The 26,585-nt window shown below is 45.5% G+C and overlaps 1 protein-coding gene across 2 annotated transcripts; it reads left to right on the top strand.

Annotated features, from left to right (window-relative positions):
* Positions 1–1,126: 1,126 nt before the first annotated feature.
* DHRS12 (dehydrogenase/reductase 12) lies at positions 1,127–24,779 on the top strand. Of its 2 annotated transcripts, XM_032207771.1 has the most exons (10): positions 1,127–1,182; positions 1,719–1,852; positions 5,263–5,345; positions 8,623–8,715; positions 9,099–9,180; positions 17,561–17,622; positions 18,343–18,447; positions 19,002–19,092; positions 20,359–20,496; positions 22,310–24,779. In XM_032207771.1, the coding sequence occupies exons 1-10, from the start codon at positions 1,127–1,129 to the stop codon at positions 22,435–22,437; spliced, it is 972 nt and encodes a 323-aa protein (XP_032063662.1). In that variant the 3' UTR covers positions 22,438–24,779. The 2 variants fall into 2 exon arrangements, with proteins under 2 accessions (XP_032063662.1, XP_032063663.1); XM_032207772.1 differs by lacking the exons at positions 19,002–19,092; positions 22,310–24,779 and having other exon boundaries at positions 20,359–20,422.
* Positions 24,780–26,585: the final 1,806 nt, after the last annotated feature.

The raw sequence follows: 26,585 nt of genomic DNA, 5'->3' as shown, positions 1-26,585 counted from the left end.
ACCTTTTGTGTGAGAGCCTAACACTTACACAACATGCTGAGAAAGCTGAGTGCTTGAGTAGGAGCTCTTTGCAGGTGTGAAGAGATTTAGGAAAGGAAGTATAAGGCTACTAATAGGGTCAAAAAAGATGGAACATTTCTCCCTGTCTCTCCTATTGAAGCCAGGTAACTTAAGCTGCTGAAAACAGTGTGTTCCCAAAGCAGCTTGTGTGTGTGGCCCTGCATGCTACATAGGAAAATGTGAACTCAGCTAAGCTTGTACACTGAACTTTGTTAAGTGCATAGTCCTTAACTGCTTAAAAACTATACCTATAATGACAATTTCCTTATGGCTAACATAGATTGTCCATATGCACGACTACAGATGATTCTCTTGGGCTTAACATCGTTAACACACACACCACAAGAACTGAAAACACGTTTTAACGTCGCTCCCTTGCTGTAATGGCTACTTGCCTACCCTTTCCTACAGCCGCACTTTACCCCATTAGTAGAGGCAGGGAGCTTCACGGGCTTATCTATCGCATAAAATACTCTGTTGTGGTGCAGTATGGTTGTTTATGGTTTTGCAAGAGCTTTCGTTTAACATTTTTTTGCAGAGCAATGGGTTCACAGGATGCAGGTCCCAGCCTCTATTAGCAAAACCTGCCATCTTTTCTCCAGCCCTAGCGAGGTTGACAGCACCACTTGCCCTGAGCAGATACTCAGCAACCCTTTTTCTTCTTTCTTTTTACTTCTTTTTCTTTCTGTTTCTTTCCTTCCTTCCTTCTTTCTTTCCTTCCTCCCACTGCTACCACCCCTGCCAGACGTGGCCTCATCTCTGTAGCAGCCTCCCGCACAACGTGCCAGAGGCTCACAGCAGATCCCTTTGCTTTCTGTCTGATTAAGAAGGGAAGTAAAACAGGGAAAAAAGGGAAATAAAAAGGATAAGGAAGAAGAAGCCCCAGACCGCTGAGGTGGCTCCCCCTCCCCTCGCACCCCTCTCCCCGTAATGGCGGCGGGGCCGGGCCGGGCCGGGCGGGCCGTCACCTCAGGGCGGGCGGGCGGGCAGGGCTGCACCGGGCCCCTTTATGTAAGGGCAGAGGCGGGGCCGGCACCGTGGTGGCGGTGACAGGAGCACCGCCACCATGTCCTGGTACCGCAACACCGTGTGGTTCGTCAAGGGGCTGCGGGAATACACGAGGTACCGGCGGCCGCAGCCCCTACAGCGGGGCCGGGGGACGGTGGCGGCGGGGCGCTGCCCCGGGGCGGGCGCCGCGCTGTGGTTTTTGTCGGGGCGGTGTTGGTGGGGGAAGGTGTTAACTATTTGAAGGCTTTCCGCGTTTGTTTTCGGCTTGAAACCGAAACTTCAACGCCAGGGCAGGCGAATTTCAACCCCTTGTCTCTGGGTGCTGCCTGAGGATGGGAGGGGGAGCCCGCCTGAGCTCACTCGGAGCCGCCCCAGGTCCCCAGCGCGGTTTGTGCCGTGCAAAACGCTCCCAGATTTTGGCACATAACTGGAACAGTCCCTGGCACGGGGTGTTTCCTGTCCAAAGAGCACAGAGAGCAGTGGGGAGAGGGGAAATTAAGCCTACATTGCATCTGCTGGGAAAAAAAAAAAAAAAAAAAAAAAAAAAAAAGTATCTGAGCTGTGCAGGGGAAGCGCTCCTCAAGCTTCCCTGCGGTTAGCTGGGTGTGCTCGCTTCTGGTTCCTCACACAGTGGTCTCTGATCTGCCTAGGAGCGGCTATGAATCTGCCTCCAAGCACTTCAACCCCGCAGATCTCGAGGTGAATGTGTCTGGAAAATCCTTCCTGATCACCGGCTCAAACAGCGGCATCGGCAAGGCCACAGCCAAAGAGATAGCAAAGAGAGGTGAGCCAGGGCAGAAATGAGGAACCCCAGGAGATCTGTACAGAAAAAGCTCCTTTAAAAAGGCCAGGCAGTTTATTTTACAGTGCTATTAGTATGGGTTAAGGGATTAAGTGTGAGAAAACTGAAAGAGTGGAACAAAAAAATCAGTGGAGAAAACCTACAAAGTTTCTCACGTGCATCTTTACCAATCTTGCCTATGTTATAACATCATCTGAACATGTCAGTGACTTACCAAGGTCTATTTGAGTACAAGTAGCAGCCTGGCAGAATTTGAACTATTTGAACAACTTACAAATGTGTCATATGATGAAAGAAAGCAAATTGACTTTGCAAAGCTGGAGATGGGAGAGTGAAGTATTGTGCTTGATCTTGAAAATAACAACCTGGAATTTGTGCCCCTTAACTGATTACATGCAGACCTATTTTTTTTCCTATCTGTAAACAGGGAGATGGTATGAACTGAAACTAGCTACTTTTTAAGGAAAAAAAAAAATCCCTTTAGGCTAAAATAATTCTCCTTGTGTGAGAGTGACAGGAGTTTGGGCATATATAATAAAATGGAGGAGCTCGTTGCTTTCTTTGCCTGCTTAGGCTCTAGCAACTCTCAAATAAAGGAGAGTGGGGACCTAGTTAAATTAAACTAACTCAAAATTATTGGCATAAAGAGCCTTTGGGTTAAAGATCCCATCAGTGCCAATATATGATTGATCTCAGGTTCCCATTACTGCCATTACACATAATGACCTTACTGCTTTGCCTGGTGGCTGTTCTGCTCACTGCCAGGTGTTGCATGCTGTCAGGCTGGCCTGATACTCACAGGATTTGGTCACGTCTAGAATTTGGAGCCTGGATAATAACGTTGGACTCAGACTTCTTGTCTGATAGATACCCTTTTAGGCCATGGCTGTGCATGTGAAGTTAAAATGTCTTTATCAGTGTCTTCCTGATGCCATCCTTGCATATGTTGCTCTGAAACTCTATGTCAGCTGTTGGGACTCTGGGTTCTAGTTGAATCTCTTCACCATGACAAGAAATTAAGGAGTTCAGACTTGGCAGAAGAATAACCAAGCTACATTGGCTTTATGTTCATGCACATCATACCTATGGTAGTCTTGAGATGACACCTTCTGTAGCCTGATTTCAGCTCTTCTCTGAATCAGTGTCATATGGCATAGTGAGTTAAATCCAGTAGGCAGCAAAGTACCACACATCTGCTTGTTCACTTCCCCTTCCACCCTTGGTAGGATGGAGGAAGAGGTGTCCTGGTTTCAGTTAGAACAGAATTAATTTTCTTCCTAGTAGCTGGTGGAATGCTGTGTGGAAGAACAGAAGTGAGAACTTGTGAGTCCAGTTTCAAAAGAAGAGGGAAAAAAACCCCACCAAGTTTATTAAGTGAAAAAGTGAAAGAAGAGACAAAGAAAATAAAACAAGTGATGCAAGAGCAATCCTTTTCCACCTCCCACAGGTAGACCAATGCCCAGCCAGTTCCCAAGCAAAAGATGGCAACTCCTGAACCCCCTGTATTCCCTCTTTACTGTTGAGCATGATAATATGCAGCACAGACTCTCTGTTTAGCTGGGATAAGCTGCCTGGCCGTGTCCCCACCCAACCTCATCTGCACCCTCCAGTCTATTCACTGGAGGGGCAAAGTGAGACATGGACACTGTTGGCACTGTGCATTGTTCAGCACCAGATAAAGCATCAGTGTGTTACCAGCAGTGTTTTAGCACAGCATTGTATGAGCCACTATGGCGAATGTTAACTCCATCCCAGCCAGACCCGGTACATACGGGTGTTGTGGAGTTGGGCTTTCCTGTGGGACTTATGAACTGCACTTCTGGTTTGATGTGGTCTTGTCCCAGCCGTGTTGACAGTTGCCAGTGTTGTTTAAATTTGGATAATTTTAGATCTTTACCATGGAAAATACATTTAAATGCTTTTTGTAGTCCATGAGTCATACCGAAACAACTCCCTCTCCTTGGCAGCAAGAAAATGCCCATATTCAGAGCCCTTCAAACCCACCACTGGGACTTTACCATGGACTGTGAGAATGTTCATGATCAACTGGAAGGCCAGCCATCTCTTCCTTGTGTTTAATTTATGCAAGTGCACATTACTTTGTGCTTCAGGAAGAGCTCTTCAAGCACAACTGCCTTGAGATCTCTCACTAAAGCCCTCCTTTGCAGTGAAGCCTACGGGTGCTGAGTGGCCGAACAGATGAGCATTGTACACTGCCTCTTCTGACGTTTGTCTTTTCTCACTGGTGAAATCTAATCTCACTGGGGCACAGTCTGCCTTTCATTCTGATCTGCCTGTGTTCGGCGCTTCACTGAACTCTCCACGCACAGCGTATGTGTAGCACAAACAGGTTGAAGATGAGACGTGTCTTAAGCATTGGGTAGTGTCATTATTATAATTATCCTGGATTCAGGAGTTTCAGTTGGGCACTCAGAAGAAGTAATGCGACCAACTCTGACTGGTGACGGAGGAGTCGCACCCTGTTAGAAATTTTCACAAGAGCCTCGAAGCACCAGCTGTGTGCCAAGAATGCTTGCTGTAATTGTGCTCCATGGAAAAACATCTCTTATGGACAGACAATTGCACTTTTGGAGCCCAAACGGGGCCGTGCACTACATGGCTGCTCTATGCCTAGGATAGACTTGGTGTCTTGCATTTGGGTTCTGGATCATCACTCCTTTGGGATTGCATTGCTTAAGCCTTCTGGCACTGGACTGCTTGCAAACTTTAAAACCCCTTCAAGAACAGATAAAAGTAAAGAGTTCATGTGTTCCCGTGACTGAGATTAACAAATTGCCTGTAACAATCAGGGAATCAAAGCATAAAGTCATTTCATCTTCCGCTGCTGAGAAGAACTTTGATAGCTGGTGTTTTGTGTTCCCTTTTCACAGAGCAACTCCAGTCACCTGTGCTGTTCAAGCCCTTTAGTAAACTTCCTAAGATGTGCCAAAACAAGCGTTTGTGATACAAATGCCTTAGCTTTAATTTCCAGTGCAGCCCTGGTATTTCATCAACACTAAAAATGCTGTGCAAACCTAACAGAAAATAGTTTGAGCAGACAGTGCCTAGGCTGCAGTGGCCTTCTCTGTACGTACAGCCGTACTTGGGGACCCTGTTACATTTCTTCATTCATTCACTGTGTCCTAAATGTTTTGTCGAAACACCCTTAATAGCCCGTGGGCCCTGCCAGGAATGCCACTGCTACTGGAAGGCTACAGATATCCCACAGACTGGAAGCAGTCACTAAAGGTTTCTCATTTTTTCTTACTTGTACCAAAAACTAACCCTAAACAAGAACTCTGAACTGGAAATCACTTTCTAACCCTTTTCTTTTTGCCGATGACATATTTAGGAATTAGTTGTCAAATGTGTTTCTCGTTGAAATCCACCAGGTGGCACGGTTCACCTGGTTTGCCGGAATAAGGAACGAGCTGAGGATGCCAAAGGAGAAATAGTGACAGAAACGGGCAATCAGGTGAGCTGTTCCTCAGTCCTTAGCTTACTTCACTTTTTTTTTTTTTTTTTTTTTACTACCACAGGGGTCTTGAGATACTCTGTTTCACTGTTTGGCTGTTTTGCTTTTCATAGTATCTCCATACAGACATGGAAACACACAGTAGCGTATCATTGATACAGTTTCAAGTAATTTAATTTCATATGGGGGATGTTTTCAGTTCTCTGTGGTCAATGACATCACCAGCAGCATGTGTTACTTAGTGTTATGCTGTCATTATGCTTTGTCATGCCCTGCTTACTATTCCTAGCAGTGTGGCTGAGGCTTTTGAAAGTTAATTCATTGCAACACTCTCGCAATAACATTAACGCGTTTACGGCATTGGAGTCGGAGGTTTTCTGTGTATGAATGACATGTTATTGATTTCCTGTTTTATCAACTCCTGTATGTGGTCCCAGCCCCGTGATCTTTATAGGATCTCTTCCTTATCTCCTTGCCTTCTGTTAGGGATTCTTTTTGCTTCTGCTTACATCACTCTGCAGCAGCCCCCTGTAGCTGTCAGTGTTGCTGTGCTAATTATTCAGGAGGGTGTGCTTGTGGGGAAGTGCAGCCTGTGACTTTCTACCTTGGGTGGAGAGCTCTCTTCACTTTAAGTGGTGCCTCGGCTCTCGAACACGGTATTTGGATTCCAGTAATAGTTTTTTAATATGGATCAAAAATCATGAAGACTTTTTATGGTTAGGGATAACATATTGACTACATTTCTGCTCCTTGGTTTCAGCTCCCTAGCGTGACACAACCAGCATTACACTTCAGTTCTTTACTGGAGGTGAATTAGATCAGTCCTTCTGTAGAGATAAATGCTCTCCAGCTGTCTGTGAAAGCACAATCCCTTGGCTGTAGTAAGACACAGTTGTGGAAGGACGGGTGATTTTCGGTGTTACTTCCTTTTCTAGCTGCAGTCAGACAGTCAAGGGGTGAGTTTGATGACCTCTGGAGGTTCCTTCACGTGTTGTGCTCTACCATTGGGTGAAACACAACCCGAGACAGACAGGGTTCTTCCTCTGAAAGCAGCACCTTTACTGCACACCCAGCTTTGGCAGGCTGCAAACCTGTAGTTGGGTCGCGGAAGGGTATGAGGACACTGCAGAACTTGTGGGTGACCTTAGGGACTGGGCGCTTGCATGGAAAGGAGCATTCAGGGAAGTGTTAGATGAGCTGCCCAGGAGGCCCTGTAGGACATGGGACTGCACTGGGAAGAGTCAGTTTAATAATTTGTTCCCAAGAACATCCTTTTTTATAAGTACCCATTCAGAAATAATCCAGGGAGTTACGAAAATGCCTTTTCTGCAACTTGACAAGCTACATCCAGACCTAATTTACTCTTCCTGATCACCTGGAGAGAAATCCTGTTGTAACATACACCAGAGATTATTTCCAGCTTCCACAGCAACACATGCCAAAGTTCAGTGCTGGGAAGGAGTCACTCTTTGGCAGGCACCTGCACCTTGACCTGGGAACTAAGAAGGTCTCCTGATCTGTTAATTTAGATCTACTCGTGGAGATTAGCTTTCACCTTGAAAATGGCTTTGCTGCCATCAAGGACTTTGGTAGGGAACAGATCTGTGGGTCCTTTTTCTGCATCAGCATGACAGGCTTCAGCAGATAAGTGTTGTTTTAGATCTTTTTCAGTCTCTGAAATCACTTGTGATATTGAACATCTGCCCCCAAATCTCCTACTCCTCTGTTCCAGCAGTTCGTTGTAGTAGCTCTAAAAGTAGAAAGCTTTTCGAGAGGTATCTGGCGTGTAGAATAGAGTCAAGGTTTTGGTCAAGAATGAGCATGACAACGAGAAAACTCTGAGCTAATTCAAATAAGGAGCTAAAATGCTAAAGAGAAAAAGCCAAATGTTTTTATCTTCAAGGAAGCAGAGTTATAGGCTGGGAGCGATGCCTTATAATTTTCCCAGCTTCTTTACTTATCTCTTCTGCTTGTATAATGAGTATTTAAAGAAACAATTAGGGAAAAGAGGAGGCCCTTTAATGATTATTTGTTGTTTTCAGTGAGAACATATTCTCTGCATAATTATTTTCGAATGGACTTTTCCAGGGATATGCTCTAAGACGATCTGTGGTATGTCTTTGAGATTAAGGGCTATGCAGGAGAAGGGTAGGATTTGACATCCCCTTTGTATGCTGATAAGTGTTACCGAGCAGGAATTTACAGAAACCAAGAGAATTGCCCTTAACAAGAAGTAGAAGCTCTTAGATGTTTTGGAGAGAGGAAATACTTCTGGCTTTAGTGGCTTGGAAAATTATAACTTCGCTCAACGAAAGGATGGGTGGAGGCTCCTAAGATGGGGAAGCCTGGCGGTTTGTGACTGCTGGCAGGAGAAGGCAGGCTCGTTGTCAGCCTGCAGCTGTGCGTTTGCAGGATAGGTGCAGTGCCATGGAAACAGGGGAAGAAGCAGCTCTGTCAGGGGAGCTGGCAGAGCCTCAACCCTTGTCAGCACCGGGAGGAGGTGGTGAGCATGGCTGGAGGCTCCCTCCTGTAGGATGGAGGCGCCCGTCCTACTGTGATCTGCTGCCACGTGTTGGGAGGGCGCAGAGAGGCAGTGCCGTGCTCCTCTGGCAGGTGTGCAGGGAAAGGACGAGAGGCAGCAGATGCGGATTGCAACACAGGGAAAAGTTCTGATTAGATAGCAGGGATTTTTGTTTTCTCACCCTGGGGGGGGTCAAACACTGGAGCAGGTTGCCGAGAGAGGCTGGCAAATCTCCGTCCTCGGAGATAAAGGAACTGTCCCTGGATAACCTGATCCCAGCGACCTGCCTTGAAACAGGGGCGGGACCAGGGGGCCTCCAGAGGTCCCTTCCAACCTAATATTTTGTCAAATGCTGTGACCTTGAGCATCCCTTCACTATTTCCTGAGCTTTCCCTTACGGGGCATCCATGCCACATGACGCAGCACTGGTTGAACGATGCGTAGGTCAAGTGGGTTCCCTGTGCAGGATTGCCAGGCAGAAATAAAAGCTGGGGTCTCTTCAACCAGGCAGTCAGCATTCAAAAGCCACGGCTTAGCAGCAACTGAGTGAGGTCACTAAACTTGTTTTATGGGCAAGAATTAGATTTCCCAGTTGTGCATGTTAGCCATAAGTGTTTTAGATCTGCTCTGGAGAGATTTAAAGCCATATTTTTTCATATGGCTTTAAATGCTTTTCACCTAGACAGGCCTTAATGGTGACCAGGGCCTATTCACTGTTGATGCTGACTGTAACTTGTTTTTTTTTTTTTCCTTTAGAACGTCTTCCTGCATATTGTGGATATATCTAATCCCAAGGAAATCTGGAAGTTTGCCGAACAATTCAAAAACGAACATAAATTAAACGTGTTGGTAAGTTCGCATACTTCAGTCATGTGTCTGGTTTTGGAGCGCCTGTCCTCTGAACTTATCCAGCGAGGAGTCTGGATTTCACAACCAGTGCTGCAATTCTCTGCTTCATTTTCCCTAAATGCTGCTGCAGAAGTCTCTTTTTTGTTTGCTCTTGTCCATTCTCAGCTCACATGCACAGATCTAATTATAAAAGAGAGAGAGAGAGAAATGCAGTCATTGTTTTGGTTGCAACTTTTGAGTTTCTCATGCCATGTTTTCTGTTTCATGGTTTATAGAAACAACCTGTAGCTTTGTGTTGCAGTGTCAAAACCCAGCTAACTATTATGGGCTGCTTGTATGGTTAGTTGTGTAGGTTGCTTGTGTTTACAGGAGTTGTCTTACAGATCAACAACGCAGGATGTATGGTGAACAACAGAGAATTGACTGAAGATGGACTTGAGAAAAACTTCGCAACAAACACCTTGGGTGAGTGGTGGAGGCTTAGTTCTGAAAAATGATACTAATTTTTGGTTACAAAAGTGTGTGTTTACGGCTGGGTTCATGAGCTGTGTATTCCTGCTCAACGAGGGTTCATATTGTTGCCCTGTCAGGGAAGGAGAAAGAAAAGAAGTATTACAGCTTGTGTGGAGTGTCACTGTTGAATTTCTCCATTTTTCATTTTTTTTTTTCATATCAGTGCCTTTATCACAGCAGCAGTGGGCAAATACAGATAAGATTTAATTCAATTGATTCTGAAATTTGATAGGAAATTTGGTTCCAAGCAGTGCCACTAATGACAGGCTGTGTAATCAGTGTGCTCCTGTGGCTTGGAGAGAGCTCAGAGCACGTTCAGGTGCTTAAAGAGACGTTTGTATGTTTTGGTGGTCCTGAACTGCCCTGTGCATGTGATGGAGGCACTGCATGGGAAGGCTGTGCCCTCTGTAGTGTCCTGGGTGCTCTCAGACACAACACCCAGCCAGGTGACTGAGCAGACTGGGTAAGTCTTCAGCACTCCATATTTAAGGGGTGTATCCAACGAGCTGTATGGTGGAGGTGTAAGAGGGACAAATTAAGGGGAACAAGTAGGGGGAGATGTGGCTGAGCAGGGAATACTGAGCAAAGTGGCAAGTTCCCCCATAAAAAAACGTGGAAAGCTGCAAGCACACAGGCAGGCAGCAGGGAGAAAAGCTGTCTGCTGCCACTGGTATCTGGAAGGGAGAAAGCTGCACTTTTTGCCAAGAGAGGTGCGGTGTGTGCGTCGAACAGCAGTCCTGTCACTCTCGTTTCCCTTTGCTTCTGTGCAGGGATGTGGTTTTCCCAAGTGACTGGCTTTAGTGTGTTCAGAAGTGACACATTAAGGGGGAGCTGCTGTGCTATGTTTCTGCGTTTCCCTCCTCTTCATCAATAGCTGGGATGAGGAAGGGAAGAAGCTTGGGCTGTAGAGATTGGACATTTACAGAGCTCAGCATTCAGCGGCTGGAAACCCTTCTTGGGTTTTATTTATTCTTAGCTTTGTTCCTGCGTAGCTTTCTTAACTCCTATTTACTTCTGAAAACCAACATTTTGGGCATAAATATCTTGTGCTTAGCTGATACGGCACACGCAGCTTGTTCTTCTGCAACTCCGAGTACATTAAGCTGACAATTAAAAATTCAAGCGTAAAGGCACAGTTTTCATTTTCCTCAAATTAATCTTTCACTAACATTCTTCTGCTTCTTGTGGTCAGCATTCAAAATGAGTTTTGTTTTGCCATCAGTTTTCCCTTGTCTATAGAAACACCACATCTTTTACCTCGCGAAAATGTATTCCTCTTAAATTAGCTTAACCCCCTAGTGGTCTGTCAGACAAAAATCCAGCAATGTGCAGAGATGTAGGTCTTGCAGAGAGAAGCAGAGGGGAACAAGCACCAGTTTGAACATGAAAGCAGGGCTTTGTGTAGCTTTAAACACTGAGGAAATTGATTGCTGAGGTACTGTGCTGGTGCATCACTTGAATCAGATTTTATCACGCAAGCAGAAGCAGCAAGGTTCTGCTTTCCGGGCTGTAAATCAGCCTCGCTAGGAGTATGCAGCAGAATAAAGCTGCAGGAAGGTGGTGGAGGAAGCTGAATTATGATTGTTGTGGATTAGGGAAGTGCTTGTGCTACCTCCTGGGTAGGTTATGTATGGATCTTTATTCATTTGCTGCCTGAGTGTGTACAAAGGTCAAGGAGGTGCCTGCACGTTTGAGCAGATGAGGTACATCAGGTAAGTCGTCCTCTGTTGTCCAACCTCTGCAGAGTTTGAGCAAGGAGTGAGTTGTTTGCTTGGGCTGCTTCTCTCCTGTCAAACGTAAGGAGAAACTTCCGAAGCGGAGGAAAAGAGTGGGGCTTGGTTGAGCTGGAAGAGTCTGTGCAGGGGAAAGCTGCTGTGCCTGCAAGTCAAACACGTTGGAGGACCGCTGCTATAAACATCACGGCTTCTTTTCTTCAAAGCCAGAGGTGGGGTAATAAATCATGCCTGTCGGAGTCACAGTAGGAGAAAGTTTTATGGAAAAATGCACGTCAGAGTAGATGCCGTGTCATTTCCCTAAGCACCGTGTGCCTTTTGGGCGTGCTTCACTTTCGAGAAGTTACTTCTGGATCAGTAACTACCTGTGCTTACAGGTTCCTAGAGAAAACCTTGGCTAAATTAGGCATGGCTGGTGTACAGGTTGGCTGTAACCCAGGACGTGGTCTGAGAGGACAAACTGAATTCCCCTCCCTGCCTTTCTCCCCAGAAAAGCTAAAGCCTGGCCCATGGTTTGAAAATCTGCAGCTTTCCCCCTCTTGTCAGCAGCACAGAAACAATAACTTGTGATTGCCTGGTTTCTCCAAAAATAAGATGAAATGTTATTAAGATTTTTTTTTTTTTTTTTTGCGTTTTCACATGCAGGCATTCTTTTCATCTTTGACTATTTGTTTTTACCCTGAATCTTAGCTCTGGTCTAATAAAGGAGTGTGTAGGTTGTAACTATCTAAGAATGCAAGACTCTGAACTCTAAAGTGCTTTAATTACAGAGCACAGGCTGTGAATTCTGCAGCTGATACCTGATTAACGTTTACATAAGCTGCAGAATTGCTCATTTGGGGGTCTAAAATGCTCTCAAACTTTTAAATCCAGGCGAGGGGTATTTTCCTCCTGACTGCCTCCTTAGTCTGTTTTCAGGTGTTTTGCATAATGGATGGTAGAGCTCAGTCCTAATTGATCACCTGACTCGTGAAACCCACTTTGTAGCCTGACCTTTTGTTGGACACAGTGGGCAAAAAAATGAACGTGTGAGTCCTCTGATAGCTGAGATGAATTAGGCACAAAAACAGTGCTGGTACCAACAGCAAGTCAACCTCCATCCCTGTGAAATGCCAATGACTGAGGACAGCCTGCTGAAGTGGGAGGTGCAGCGTCCTCTCTGGTGGAATATGCAGGTGGGTGAGGGTCAGGAAAATGTGCCACACAGGTTGATGGTCCAGGCTTTGTAGGGTTTGTGTAGTATCTGAGTCCAAATCATAAACTGATTTGAGCGCACAGCGTCTGTGCTGACCCGCCACAGTCTGTGCTGGTGCCTGGCATCCTTAAAACGGGGCTCAGGCACAAGCTCTGCGTGGCTCGCTGTGCTTCTGCTGTCGCTGTCAAAACACCTTGCCTTTTTCCCCGTTAGATCCCCGAGGATTGTTGCTGTCATTCCCAGAGCTCGGTGGAGGTGTAGCGAGCAGAATGAGCCGTGGAGCAGTCGGGCTGTAATGTGGGAGTGCTAGCCAGGCACAGGGCTGTAACAGCACCTCGAATCGCACCTTCAGCATCAGATCGAGTGAGTGCCTTGGGTAATGCAGCCTGATTTCTGGGGGAGCTGCAGAGGCTGACGGGCAGGCTGGTTTTGTGCTTTGTCCTTCTGTTCTGTGTGCTCTTGCCCCCGTTTCTCCTCCCGTGGGCTGGCCCTGTACTCAGGGCAGCACCCGGGAGCAGGGCAACGACAAGCAGTCATTTCTTCTAATGAGACTTGCTTGATTTTATTTTGTTTCCTTATTTTGGGGCCTGCCTCACTTTACTTTTCCTCAGCTCATCTTGCTTGACATGGAGAAGTGGTGTATACGTTACATTTTATTGCTACTTTCCAGCAAAAGGGATGCTAAAACACGCTCCGAGATGAATAAATGATGCTCCCAGTATGCATCTTCTTCTCAGGCTAGTGAAACCTCCTCTGCTCCCTTGTTTTAATCACATAGCTGCACATGTTTGCTCTGTGTGCAAGGAGGGGTAGGGACGGAGGAAATAAATGCTTCTCTCCCATAATAACTGTACAGCTCATCTGGGGCAAATTGCCTAACCTCTACGGGTATTTTTCAGCCTCTTCCCTCCACATAACCCATAACCAACTGGTGTCTCACCCAAGCCAGCGCTGCCTAGCAGATTGTGATCTGAGCTACGTGCAGGTCAGGCAGCTTGGATCTGCCACAAGGTCAGTGCCTGAGCTCTGCAGACAGCCTCACCTGTGGAAAGGAGGCTGTGATGCCAGTTTTCTTTTTAAAGAGCTTTGAGACTTCCTGATGAGAAGTGCTGCACGGAGGAATGAAGTTGAATATCGTTGTAAAACTAGTAACAGGCCTAAAATCTAGATTCCCAGGACACAGGGGAACCCTTACAGAGCTGAGCTTTGTAATTCAGGGGAAATGTAGGCCTTAGTTTTGTCTTTCATGTTCATTAGCTCTTCCCATCCTCTCTCAGTTGTCGGTAGCGTGGTGGAATTGGCCCTCAGAGACAGCACACTAAAATCTTCATTCCCGATCTCGTACTCAGGAAACGGGCTCAGGGATGTCTCTTACTTGAAGCTGCATAAATTGAAGGCTTGAAAAGATAACCAGGTCAAGGGAGAATGTCAGTTTGTGCTTTATTTTTTTATTTAAAACTCGGACATAGGAAGAGCAAGCCAATTTATTTAACTGATTTTTACCAGATGAATGAGCCATTGAAATACGTACAATAAAACTTTTTTTTTTTTTTCTTTCTGTTCCCACTTTTTTTTCACAGTTGAAACAGCTCTGTTCCTAATAATAATGCAAAGCTCAGGCAGATGGAAAACTCCACTGAGTGTGGTGCTGGCTGCCTGCCCTCCTCTGAACGTTAGCAGATTAAAAACCTCACCACCAATTTGCCACTAATTGCCAGATAGAGCACGGAGCAAAAACTATTCGAGACTCCACCAAGACACTTGGGTCTGCAGCAATTTGCATCGTCAATTAATTTGATGCTCTAACCAGGTAGTGGCTTTACAGCACGACTGCTGCTGAAACAAGAATTTTCCCTATAAATCAAGGCAAAGTCCAGGTTTTGGGGTCACTTTAAATCTTTTAAGCATGTGTAGCAGACGTGTGGGAAAGACCCGTGTCTGATACACTGTAGGCTTCTGTCCATGCAGGGGGAAGGATTTCACTTTGGTTGTGCTGTTGTGGAGAGGACGAGGCCCATGGTGAGTTATTTGTTACGAGAACAAGCAGAGCTACCTTCCAGCAAGACCTGAGTTTTCCACAGTTCCCCAACTTCTGCTCCAGGTCTTGTGAAAAGCAGCCTAATTTTACGGAGGAGTTTCTGAAGCAGCCCAGCTGATTTTTGTAATATATTTTAAATCAACTTTATGTGTATGAGTAGACCCACGCTGTCTAATCTACCATGTGACAGAGTTGGTTGAGTGGTTTGTAATAGTGGGGTAACCGTATCCTTATAGGAAAGACTGGAATGACGCTGGTTTGTGCACGATTTCCTATGAGGGGGGCTCAGCTTCGAGGCATAAAGCTTACAGGAATTTTTACAGAGAAAAGCAAACGCAGAGAGGACGTTTATCTTCACGAGGAGTTGTGCAACGGTCCCAGGAGCCTCTTTAACTCGAGAAAACGTGGCCAGCGAGGACTGTGTCAAGCCGCATTCCAGGGAACAGGGTTGTCACTTGTCCAGTCGGTTTCTCTAGCTTCTTCACCTCCGCAGAGCTCAGCGAGGGCAAGAAGAAATCCTGGACATGTGGGTGACAGACCGGCCCCTTCCTCACCCGCTTCCGCATTCCTGCTGCTCCTCCGCTCGTCTTGCCGAGCTCCTTTGTGGCACAGCAAATGCTCCTTTTCAAAGGGAAGTGTTATCTACCATTTTACTGCAAAAATGTGTTGGTTTTTCTTCACCTTTTTGCCAGTGGGAGCCGAGCTTTCAGGCCGAGGCAGGCGATAAACCTTCAAAAGGTGGGAAAAGTCTGGCCTCCGTCACACGTGCGTCGATGCAGGCAGTGCAGCCGTGTCCAGCACCTGCCAGATCTGAGCTGTGTGATGGAGACAGGCTCCTGCTTGAGGAATTCATGGCAGGAATCCTCCATGAGCAGTCCTCAGACCTGTGCAAGAAACGGGTCATGGTCCAGGCGAGCTGTTCAGGCACAAACATTCCCGATTGCTCTGTGTCCTAGCCAGGCAGCTCAATTTATTGTGCATCTTCTTGAGACAAAGGCATGTTTTCACCAGAGTAGCCCCAATATCATTGAAACTTTTTGTCTTTCCAGAAAAAAAATCTTCCTTTGTTTCTGGCAGAATCACACAGGTCCCCAGTGGAGGGGCAGGATCACCGGGCTACCCAGTGCTCATTGCTTTTCCAGCACAAGGAACATCGCTGGTGGTCATCGTCTTTCCCTCCGTGCCCCTTTTAAATAAGAAAAGAAAAGAAGCCTCAAAAAATCTGTACTGTTTGAACACGGTGATAATTAAGGATTAATCGCATTTGAAACGCTTATTTTAGCTACGCTCTGGGGAAGGAGGTTTAACAGACAAAAATTTTAGTGTCAAGGACACGTCCTAGAGTGATGAAATGTGAAGGCAGCTGGCCAGCACTTTGATATTAACAGTCAATTATTAGCAAAAAGATCAATAATTTGGATCTTGCCTTGATTTCCTGAAGAGGGGTGGGAGGAGGGGAACTGTAGTCTCTCCTCCCAAATTAAAACCTTGGTTTTCCTGACACAAAAAATAGCTAAAAATAACATTTTCCTCTTTCATTTTTATACTGTCAGTGCAATTCCTGTTTTTATGAGGACTGTGGCAGGCAAATCATTCATTTTCGGCGTGCCCTTTTGCTCCGAAATTCATTCCTGTGTTGCTGCAAGCTGCACTGCAGCCCTGCCTGGCAAAATGTGTGCCGTGAGGTACAGGACCGGCTGGGTTTCACGTTGCTCTTACCCACTTGAACATGACGGTGAAGCCACACGCCAGCTTTACGTGGGTAAAAATGCAGAGCTTTAACTTGAGAACGATGGACACTGACCACTGATACGCTTCATTAATCTCATGCTACCAAGTTTCTTCTCCAGGCTGTTTCGCCTGACAGCCCAGCCCGTGCACATACGGATACAGAACATCTGAAAATATTTTTTTAAACTACTGAGGAATTTGTGTCTGGATGCCTAAGGCTGGGGCAGGAGGCGGAGGAACGAAGCACTGCAGGCGCAGTGCCTGATGCATCACAGCTGGGAGTGCTTGGAGACCCCGATGCCTACCCTAGGAGGCTGGGATCACAACCGGTCTTGTCCCGCTGCCTCAAAGCAGATGCGTGACTGGTTTTGCGGGGCAAAGTCCGAATATTTGGGCTACGGGGGATTTACTGGGTTCTTAATAAGCTTGAGGACGAGAGGACGGCTTGTGTTTTAAATCTAGTGAGTGAATATGGATGTCCTGCTGCTGACACAGAGAAAATGAGGACGGTTGTGACCCAACGGGGGAGCTGAAGAGTTTGTTCACCAAGCGTTCAACTTTGCTAGCGTATTTATAAACAGGCTGTGGAAGAGAGGTTATGAAGACACACGCTGAAGTCTTCATGTCCAGTGAAAAACACGGAAAGCCTCGGTGGCTCGTGGAAAAAAATTGCTGACAGAGAGTTGTTGAACTCGGGCCATGTCTGGAGAGACAGGGGAGAAGTGGTGCACTCAACACAGAAATGCTGGGCTAAGTGAGGCTGGGTTCGTTTGCAGTTCAACAGAACTTTTTAAGCACACTTTAAAGTGGGGGGAAAAAATGAAAGAATCGCTCGTAAGAGATAAAAACAAGCAAAAATCCCTCTATTGCAACTGAGTGCAAACTGCACGAGGTGTGTCTGAACCAAGCACAGGAGCAGATGAGCAGGGTTGTGAGTAACAAAGTGCTGGTCGTGGGAACAGCCGTGACGGAGCATATCTGGGCTGTGTGTGCACCTTCTGCTACATGGACACGTGGGGAAGGATGCAGTTAAGTTTCCCCAAGTAAACCCAGCTCAGCCTCGGACACACAATACGAATACTTTTTTCCCCCAGGGGCTCCCGATCTTCTGTCCTGCTGGGGATTTACGAGGCAGTTTTTATGTGCAGCAGGATCCCGAAGTGTCGGGGTTCTCTTTGATGTTTCTCCCTTCTCACCGTGCAGTTGCTTGGCGTGATGGATGAGTCTCCAGTGCACACGAGAAGCGTGGTTTGCTTCTCTTGTTCACTCTGCAGCATAGACGTGTGCATGTGGCATGCACAGAGGGGAAACACCTCCCCTGTTTCTTCCCTGGTGTCGCCTCCCTTCCCAAGGAAATCCATATTTGCCTTCAAAGGCCTGGCTGGAATGTACCGAGCAGCTTATTCAGTAGGTCTGATACACAGAAAAGCCTGTAAAACAGCAGATGTACCTTTGGAGAAGTACGAAGCAACACAGACAGCTATGAGTTGAAAATTTTACAAGAAAAGCAGCACCAAAATCATTAAACCCCACTGAAGTTTCAGAAACAGACTTCATATTTTTGTCGTAGGGGGCAGGGAGAGAAGAAAGCTTTTTAAAAAGCTAAATGAATGTTCATGTCTGTCTGTCCTGTAGGTACGTACGTTCTGACAACGGCCCTGCTGCCCCTGCTGGAAAAAGAAGCAGACGCCAGAGTGGTGAGTTTGTGATGCTGTTGAAAAGTGGAATTTTATGGTTCTTTCCTTGTGGTTTGTGACAGCATCCCCTTGACTATGTTAGCAATGCAGGATTATTTATAATGCATTAAGCATCGCTAGAATCCTCTCGGATTTTGCCAACAACAAGCTCCTTCTCCAGGGCAAAGGTCCTGCCTGCTGCCCTGAGCCCTGCATTGGAAAGCAGAGTAAAACACTTCTGGAAACTTCTCCTTTTCCTTTCCCTGGGGCAAGTTGTCTCCTGCAGCAGTGCAAATTACTTATAGGCTTAAGAGAACTTCACAGGCCTTGGCGTAAAACAGGAGAGCAAGGACATTTTTAAAAGGAAATTTCCCAAGTTTTATAGAGTTTCTCTTGTTTTCTAATTGGCTTATATGCTCTGCTATTTTCTTTCTCCCCACTGGTCTTTACAAAAAGGAAAAGGACAAATTGATTCCTGATGGAGTTGACACCATTTTGAATGAATATCAGTTTTTTGCTTTGTTTCTTTTCTTTTTTCTTTTTTTTTTTAATTATTTCTTCCACGTCATCTCCAGGTAAGCTGCACATCTGAGCTCAAGCACAGTGCAAAGAGTATGCAGAGGATTCCTGCTCCGAGAAACTTCAAAATATGGCCTGAAGCTCACATTGCATGCATGAGTACTCATGCTGGGGAGCTGCTGATTTTGGTTTTTCATTAATTTATTATTCATTTGATTACAGATAACTGTCTCGTCTGGGGGCATGCTGGTTCAGAAGCTGAACATATCTGATTTGCAGTCAGGAAGTGGGACATTTGATGGGACGATGGTGTACGCCCAGAACAAGGTACAGTGCAAGGTTTTGGAAACAAAGCCCACAGCCTGTTTGCTAGGTGGCTTGTACACTGTCTGCTTTGCAAAAAGCTTTGCAAAAAGAACCAAAAATAAAACCATTGTGGCTTTTCCGTTGCATCTGACCTGTACAGAGATGCACGGGCAATAATCTTCAGTGGATGTCCTGCGCTCACTGTGTGTCATCATCTTGCATAGGGAGTGTGGCTTTCAGTTGATTTAAGTCTCAAAGGAGAAAACTGTCTTTTGCTGAAAAGCCCTTTCTGCTTGCTCAGCTCTCCCCTGCAGTCTGCAGCAAGCGGACTCGGTGAGGAAAAGCACTGCAACTGCTTTAAAAATGAGCTTTTGGCTAGGGTATGGACTGCAGTGATCATGATGGTCTCTGACAAAATCACCCACTAAACCCAGTCAGGGTGACTGAGGGTATTTTTCTGCTGTATGTGAATGCTCTGATGTTCACAGCACATTTGTAGTTTATTTCCCTGGGAACAAACTCGGGGACAGGCTACTGAACTTGATGCTAGTTTGGCTGTTCTTGCTCTATCCTAGAGACAGCAAGTTGTCCTGACAGAACAATGGGCAAAAACTCACAGAAACATCCATTTCTCTGTTATGCACCCCGGCTGGGCAGACACTCCAGGTATCATCTCTGTGAAACGTATTCTTTTTTTTCCAGATTAATCTAAAAGCAAAGAGAAATCAGACTTTCTGGTAAATTCCTCTAGCAGGTGCTGTGATTTCTTGGCTCCAGACTGGTGCTTTGAGTAGTTTGGTACCACTTGGTAACCCTGCTCTCTCTCAGAGGGCACAGCATCTGCTCTCTGTGTATGGCTGGAGAATAACAAAGGGCTGTGAGTGATGGCAGCCCCACGCAAACACACAGCAAAGCCCGAGTGCTTTAAGCTAACCTTTAAGTTCTGGGATACACAGATTCTGCCTCCTTGTTCCTCTGCTCTTCCTCTAAACGTTTACAGCCCTCCCGAAGCAGTGTGTTTGGCTGGACAGCCCAAAGTCTGAGCTGCAGCTGTTCTTTGCTGACTGTGCCTCAGCAGGAGGGCCAGCAGGAGTTATCTGGTATGCACGTTGTGTTCTGCAACGTGTTCCCAGCCCCTAACACCCCAGCCTGAGATGCAGACCAGCAATCCAATATCTAGGTCTCCTCCGGAGACACGGTTTGCCGGAGTTGTTTCTGATCAGAGAAGCATTTAAACCCATCTACTCAGGCTTGGAAGCTATGCTTTCAAAATAAATGCCTTGGTGTTGCCTTTTCCTTAAAATCTATTTATTTTTGCACATCGTTCATGGGTTTCCAAACCTAACGAGCTTTAAAGTTATGCCACCTTAAAGTTCAAGGCTGCTCCAGCCCTCAAAATAAACTGCTGCAGGGGATAGGCCCTCAATTGTCATCTGTTGGACAAAATAAAAAGAAGCCAGTGTTTAAACATGAATAATGTAGTTGGTACCACTCAGCATAAGATTTTGAAATACTCTGCTGCAATTGTTTTCCTAAAACTGGTGTGAAAATAAGAGCTAAAAAGCCTGTGATTTTAGCTCTTCTCTAAAAATCCAGAATACCTGTGTTGCGTTATTTATGTTTCCCCCGTGTTTAATTTCTTTGGGATTTAGAACAGAACTGGATCGGAAACCTCTGGCCGATCCTGTGCTCACCTCCTTGCAGCTTTCTGCCTCCCATTTTAACCCAAGCAAACGACTGTTTGATCACCTGGCAGCTCAGCACCGTTACCCCACCACCGCCGTACCCCTAGCTATGTGGGAATACTTCTTCTTCATGAGCTTCGAGCTGCCTTCTCTTCATTGTAAACCCACAATGGCAATTTTTAGCATTTTCTTTTAAATCATAAAAGCCTGGCGTGGCAGCCCACCATCCCATTGTTCTTCTCTCTAGCTGTGAGGTCCTCCATGCCAGATTTCTATCAGAAGATGAAGAGCAGCTTGCGCACAGAGGCCCAGGGAGCTGACACCGTTGTGTGGCTGGCAGTATCATCGGAAGCAGCAAAGCTACCGAGCGGCTTGTTCTTCCAAGGTGAGGCAGCAGGGTCTTACTTTGCACGTCAGTGGGGACAGCTGAGCTGCCTGGAGCTGTAGGATCCCCATCTGGCCTGGAAGGGGATGAAGGCTTGGCCTGGCAACAGTTTTTCAAAGGATAAAATGTTTCTGAAAGTTGTTCCAAGGCGAAAGGTTTCAGTGAGCCCTGTGCAACCAGAGAAAGACTGTATTAAGCTGTTACGTTCCTGCTTTTGTCCTCCAAATCATCTGATACAGACTTCAGAGCGTTTCTTTAGGGAGCTTGTTTTTTTAAGTGAAGATGGCCGCATGCAGGCCCATGCCAAGGGAAGGTAAATCACAGCGGTCAAGCAGAATCTTCAGCCTTTGTTTAACCCCAGCTTTAGTGAACAGGAAGCACACCTTGGCTCTTCAGCTGTACACGGTGATTTTGAGAGCTTCAGTCCTTGCGTGATGGCTTTTAAGGTTGGAAGAGAAGTTTCTTGTTACGTTATTACTGAATAGGGATGAAGTCAGACAGGTTTTTTCTGTCTGCAGCTGCCCTATGGAAGCCCCAGCTGAGTGCAGGATCTCCGGGCCCCTTCAGTAAAGGGCTTTGCGTCCTGGAGCTCTTTAGCAGCACAGACCCTGCTTTTCTGGTCCTAGACAGCTGTTTCCTGAATCAGTAACACCTTCCCTCCGTTTCCTCTGTTTCCTTTTATTCTGTTCCCTGTGAGTGCAAACCAGCATTTCTTTTTCCTGAGGAGTAAATATGGAAGTGAGAACATGACTTGTACAACCAGAATTCTCTGCATCTGCCAAAGTAAATAAATAAAAATGTTTGATGGAGTCCTGCTTGCCAAAGCCTGGAAGCATCCTTTCCGTGATGCCGAGTTTGGGTTTCGCACACAGTTCCCAAACTTTAGCACACGCGATTTGAAACACTCCACTCAGGTAGGGAGCAATTCATATTTGGGGATGGAGAAGGGGACTTTCCTCTGCATGTTTCTTTCTCCTCGGGTTTCCAGGAGCAGAGGTGATGTGGCGTGTGCAGACAATTGCTCTTAAGAGAGCAAACATCTCTGCTCCCCTGTAGCAGTGGCAGTTGCTTCATAGACATCTAGGAACATTGCCACCAGGTTCCTAGGCTCTAGATATCATGCTTTTGGAGAGAAAAATCCCTTCCAGTGGGCAGTGATATATTAACACTGAGTGAGGAGGACAAGATTTGGAAAACCAAAGTAACAGAAGCTCAGTCACACATCTTCATGCTGGCTATGTGTTACTTCTGGCAGTTGAGTAATTAGCAGTTCTTCAGCATTTAGAATTTAAGCATTTATTATTAAGGATGAAAGTAAGCATTTTGAGACTGAAAAGAATCTAAGCTGCAAAGTCCCAGCTGGGGAATTTGTGTCGCCCTAGAAGCTCTGTGCAGGAGACTGGGAAAACTCATGTCTGATGCTGAAAAAGCAACTTCTTCCTGCAACAGTGATCTCAAGTTACTGGTCTTACAGGAGCTCAACTACTGACAGAGAGCAGGTGTAAACCCCACAATAATGCTTCCTTTCTCTTGTCCCAGCTGCAAAGGAGATCTCACTTTCCACTCTTGAGCCATATTGAGCACAAGGGCAGTAATTCTAGTTCCCGAATACAAATGGAAGTAGTTCAGTTTCTGGTTTGGAAGCCATACATAACTAACATTGTTTACAGAAACATAGAAGGTAAATTTTCTGGCTTCAAGGCCATAAAATATGTTTGGGAAATATAAAGTCTAGCAGAAAAATCTCCTGTGTGATGCTAGAAGAGGTAGTTAAATATATCCATAAGGATTTTGTTTTCTTTCTTTCTTCCAGACAGGCAACCAGTCCCTACACACTTACCGTTAGCGAGCACCCACAGTCCACCAGGAGACGAGGAGAAGCTGATGGAGCTGCTGGAAGAATTCTCCCAGAAGTTTAAATCCCCTTCTTCAGGAACTTAGCAGCACGGTTGACGCAACACAGCCACAAAGCTGCTAATTACAGAGGAACAGTGCTGTAGAGGAGAGGTAGGATGCTGTAGGCCTGTTAAAAGTAAATTGTGTTCAGGAGTAGTGGTGCCTGCAAATCTGTTTTGTTTCTGAGAGTCTCGACCATTGTCAATATGCAGCTGCTGTCTCAAGGCTCAGTATGGTTGTGGTCTTCGAATTGGAAGGAAAATGTGGAGGCATCAAAATAAAACCCAAGCAATAACTCTAAGCTTTGTGAAGTTGCCCAAAATCTTCAAAGCACTGAGCACAAACAGAAATGCAAAGGAGCGTACCTTTAGTAGCCCTCATGAAGGACTTAGCAAAGAAGTGGGTAAAGTTTTAAACAATGTTTAAACACTATTTGACAGGTTGGTGGCTTCCTTCGGTGGGTGAGGGTGATGAGGCTCAGACATGTAACTGGGAACGCAAAAACTCCCGCATCGCCTGCTTAGGTTAAATGGAAGGATTCTTCACAGCCTTCGGTTTCTGTAAATCAATGCTGGTATGCAACAGTGATCTGCTTCCTCATGTTTAAGCAGCAGGAATTTAGGAACGCTGCCAAGTGCCTTCCACATTACTTTATGGAGCCAGGGCTGAGCATTACCCCGTTAATGTCAAGACACCATGAAGTATGAAGCTTTGATACATACTGCACCCAGTCGTGGCTGGATCCCTCCCCTTCAGGAAGAAGAGAAATGGCTGAAAGACTCTGGACATGAAAAGAAATAAGGTGCTAAGCCCTGTGCACCTGTCATTTCTGTGAAGGATCAGGGAATTGCTTCGTCATTGTGAATGGAATATGAAAGGGAAGGGAGGCACAGCCTTTAGAGGCGAAATCCACCTCCTGATACGAGGGCTGTATTTTGCCTGGAACTGTTTTATTTCCAGACACAGAGGATTGGATTTGTCTTACCTGACTTGTGGACATTTGAATAACTCATTGGGATTCTCACTGTAAATCATTAGAGAGAAAAGAGGCTCTTTCACTGTGATTTATTGGATCTGTTTTAAGAAACAACCCTACATTCCTACATCTTTCTGCTTACTGTAACTAGCTCAGACAAAGACATTCAGGGGGTATTTTATCTTACATATTTCAAATTTACTGCAGAGCCATGATTGTTAATAGCAGCAGTGGTAACGTTTTTCTCCTGAACCAAGTGTGTTTGATGGCAAAAACAAACAAAGAAGCAATAAAAACCCAAGAAAGTTGCACAATTCTTTCTACACATGGCTGCAGACTGATGTGGTAGTGCAAACGGACAAGACATTAAAAAACCCACGGGTTTTCTTTGGGGCTCTCTACAGTGACTGGTAGCTAAAGACCATGCTGATAGACAAAGAACTCATTATGTCCTCTTTCCATAATTTAGTTTTACAAAAGATATCCTCCTGGCCGATGCCTCAGAGGTCTGCCTTCACTCATTATTCAGAGCCATTCTATTAGCAATTTAGAAAAAACCTTCCCTTTTCAGCGTTTTGTCAGTCTCCTCAGAAAAATGGCTTTACTGTCAGAGAGGCACTGAAATAAGTTTTCCCATGATAAGCAGCGCTGGAATACTTTAGGCTGTCACAGCTCTTCCTGCAGAGGCTGGAACATCATTCAAACTGTTGCTTTATTTTAGAAACTTAACTCCTTCTTACACTGCACTGGAAGATAATGGTGGCAAGGCTTACACATTCCCAAAGTCTTGAATTAACAACATTTTAGATTGTTCAAACTAAATACAGCTACTGAAAACAAAAGCACAGCTGAGAAAGGATTTAGGAACTGCGCTTCTCAATCTAGTGGCTGCAAAGCTAATAAAGACAACGTTTGTCTACTTGAGTGTCTAAGCCAAGTTGCTTCACTGCTCTGCAGAAGAGAAGTTGAATGACAATGATATTTATATAGTTCATAAAAATAATCGGAAGTGCACCTTAATGTGTATTAAATCCACGTTCTTTACCAATGCATGTAAATATCCTGGATTTGTCATTTTAGTCACGGCTTATGTTGGAAATAAGGCCAACAGTATGAAAACTGCGTTAATCAAAGTTTGGTCACAGCGTTAAAAATAGCCAGCTATTGTGTTTTAAGAGCACTTGGGATTTTAAATAAAGTTAAATACGGGGCAGCAGTTAGAAACAACATCTGGAATCTCCCCTAGTGCTGTTGTTGTTCACCATGATGCTTTATTTCACCCCTTTCCACAAAAGCAAATGAGGTATGTGGCCATAAAGCCAGCCAGACGCTTTGTGTTAATGCGATTCAGAATAAATTTTCGTTTAAAGCAAATACATTTGGTGTCACCTGTAAAATTTTTAGGGGTGAGAGAAAAATGGCATCCAGTGACAGAATCAGAAATGCAAGGCAGCACAGACTCTTGCTAAACAGTTTACATCAAGGACTTCAGGACACACCTGCTTTATGGGAGCTGACATACAAGCACAACACTTGTTCTTCCTTCCCTTTCTATGCTCAGCCCAACACTTCTTGTATCAGCTTTCAAGCTGATGTGACTCTGACCTCAGTTCTTTAATTATTCACATTCTGAAGGCTTTCTCATTTTTCTTCATTTTTGTAATGTCACTGAATCAGAAGATTTTTGCTCTTGGGGGTTTTGCACAAGCCAGAGTGCCCAGCCCACACGTAGAGCTGCAGGACTGACCGCGGTGATGCAGGTGCCACTGAAACTTTTCTCATTAACAAGCGAAAACTTTAGGAGGTTCATGCAACAGATGGTCATGTACATGACATTTCCTAAAGTTTCATTGCTGGGCCATGTTTATTCATTCTTAAAAACAAATAATTCATATTTGGTTAAAGGTATAAACCATTGTTTATAGTCTGTCTTTGAGTGCCAGGACGTACCCATATCTATCACTTTTTTGGAGTAAACTGCAAGAACCAACTGTTGCATTTGCACCACCGTACCCACCAGCTTTTGTGCTGTCCTAGCTGTGCACACTCACCCTGCTTCCACTCGCTGGTAAAAAAGGTTCAGGCAGGGCCAGCCCTTTCTGTTAAACAGGATTCAGGTGTCGTGTTGACCATGCCGTGCTTGGGCCCAAAGATCACAGAATCACAGAATCACCTAGGTTGGAAGAGACCGCCAAGATCACCGAGTCCAACCTCTGACCTAACAATAACCAGTCCTCCACTAAACCATATCACTAAGCTCTAAACCTAAACCTAAACATCTTTTAAATACTTCCAGGGATGGTGACTCAGCCACTTCCCTGGGCAGCCCATTGATGGGAGTTTTTCTGTAGACTTTAAGGTAAACAGCTAAGTCAGTGCTGAAAAACTCATCGTAAACTATCTATTTGGTGGACCATAGTCCTGGGCCAGACATGCCAATGTTTAATTCCATCAACTGCTGTATTTTTGGAACGACAGAGCGTTTTTAAAGGACACAATATTAAGTCACACTCTTAAATCTCACACTCCCTGCAAAACTAACGCTCCCCTCGTGATAGCAGATCCTACTTGTCTGAAGTTAGCGCTGGGCAACATTCACCCAGCGGCTTTTTCACGGAGCTGTTAACACTTCGGATGGAAGCAGGAAGCTTCAGATCTCTCTCTTGGCTCAGAACAGTTCCCTATTTGTTTCTTTGTTTTATTTTATTTTCTGTTTGTCAGCCTTAACATTTCATGTTTTGTTGGGACAGGTGGTTTGGGTGCATATGGGCAGACCCAGTGGTGGGTTACAGAAGATAATTTTGAAATGCAAAGAAGATAACTGGAAAAAATCATATTCCAGCAGCACTCATCCCAGCACTGAGCTAGGCAATGAGAAAGAAGGCATTGAACAGGCAAGAAACAAAACGGAGAGGAGAGTAACAAAGCATTTCTGGGACTAAAAGTGACTGAATCCAAGAGCTCCGGTTTGCGAAGTTGGTCAGTATTTGTGCTCCTCTCTCCCTAGAGGGAGCCATCAGATAAGTGTTAGGAAAATAGCGCATTCTTCTGAAGAAAACTTGCTCTCCACCAAGCCTGCACAGCCTACGAAGAGACACAACATCAGCCTAGCCAAAGGTCTTCAGCTGGCCAGGTTTTCAGCCTTCTGTTGAGCAAAACAGCTGTGTTTGCCGTGCCAGCAATGTCAGAGGTACTGCACAGATAAAACTTTGGAAGA

Source organism: Aythya fuligula, chromosome 1 (genome assembly GCF_009819795.1).
Source record: "Aythya fuligula isolate bAytFul2 chromosome 1, bAytFul2.pri, whole genome shotgun sequence".
NCBI classification, from domain to species: Eukaryota; Metazoa; Chordata; class Aves; order Anseriformes; family Anatidae; genus Aythya; species Aythya fuligula.
Note: the sequence above shows the minus strand (reverse complement) of the source record. Positions and strands in the feature narration are given on the sequence as shown.

Bases quoted from the DNA above. Each gene is read 5' to 3' on its own strand.
- DHRS12 (XM_032207771.1), top strand. From the start codon at position 1,127: ATGTCCTGGTACCGCAACACCGTGTGGTTCGTCAAGGGGCTGCGGGAA. The intron at 1,183-1,718 runs GTACCGGCGGCC...TGATCTGCCTAG, and splicing joins GGGCTGCGGGAATACACGAG to GAGCGGCTATGAATCTGCCT. The intron at 8,716-9,098 runs GTAAGTTCGCAT...GTTGTCTTACAG, and splicing joins AACATAAATTAAACGTGTTG to ATCAACAACGCAGGATGTAT.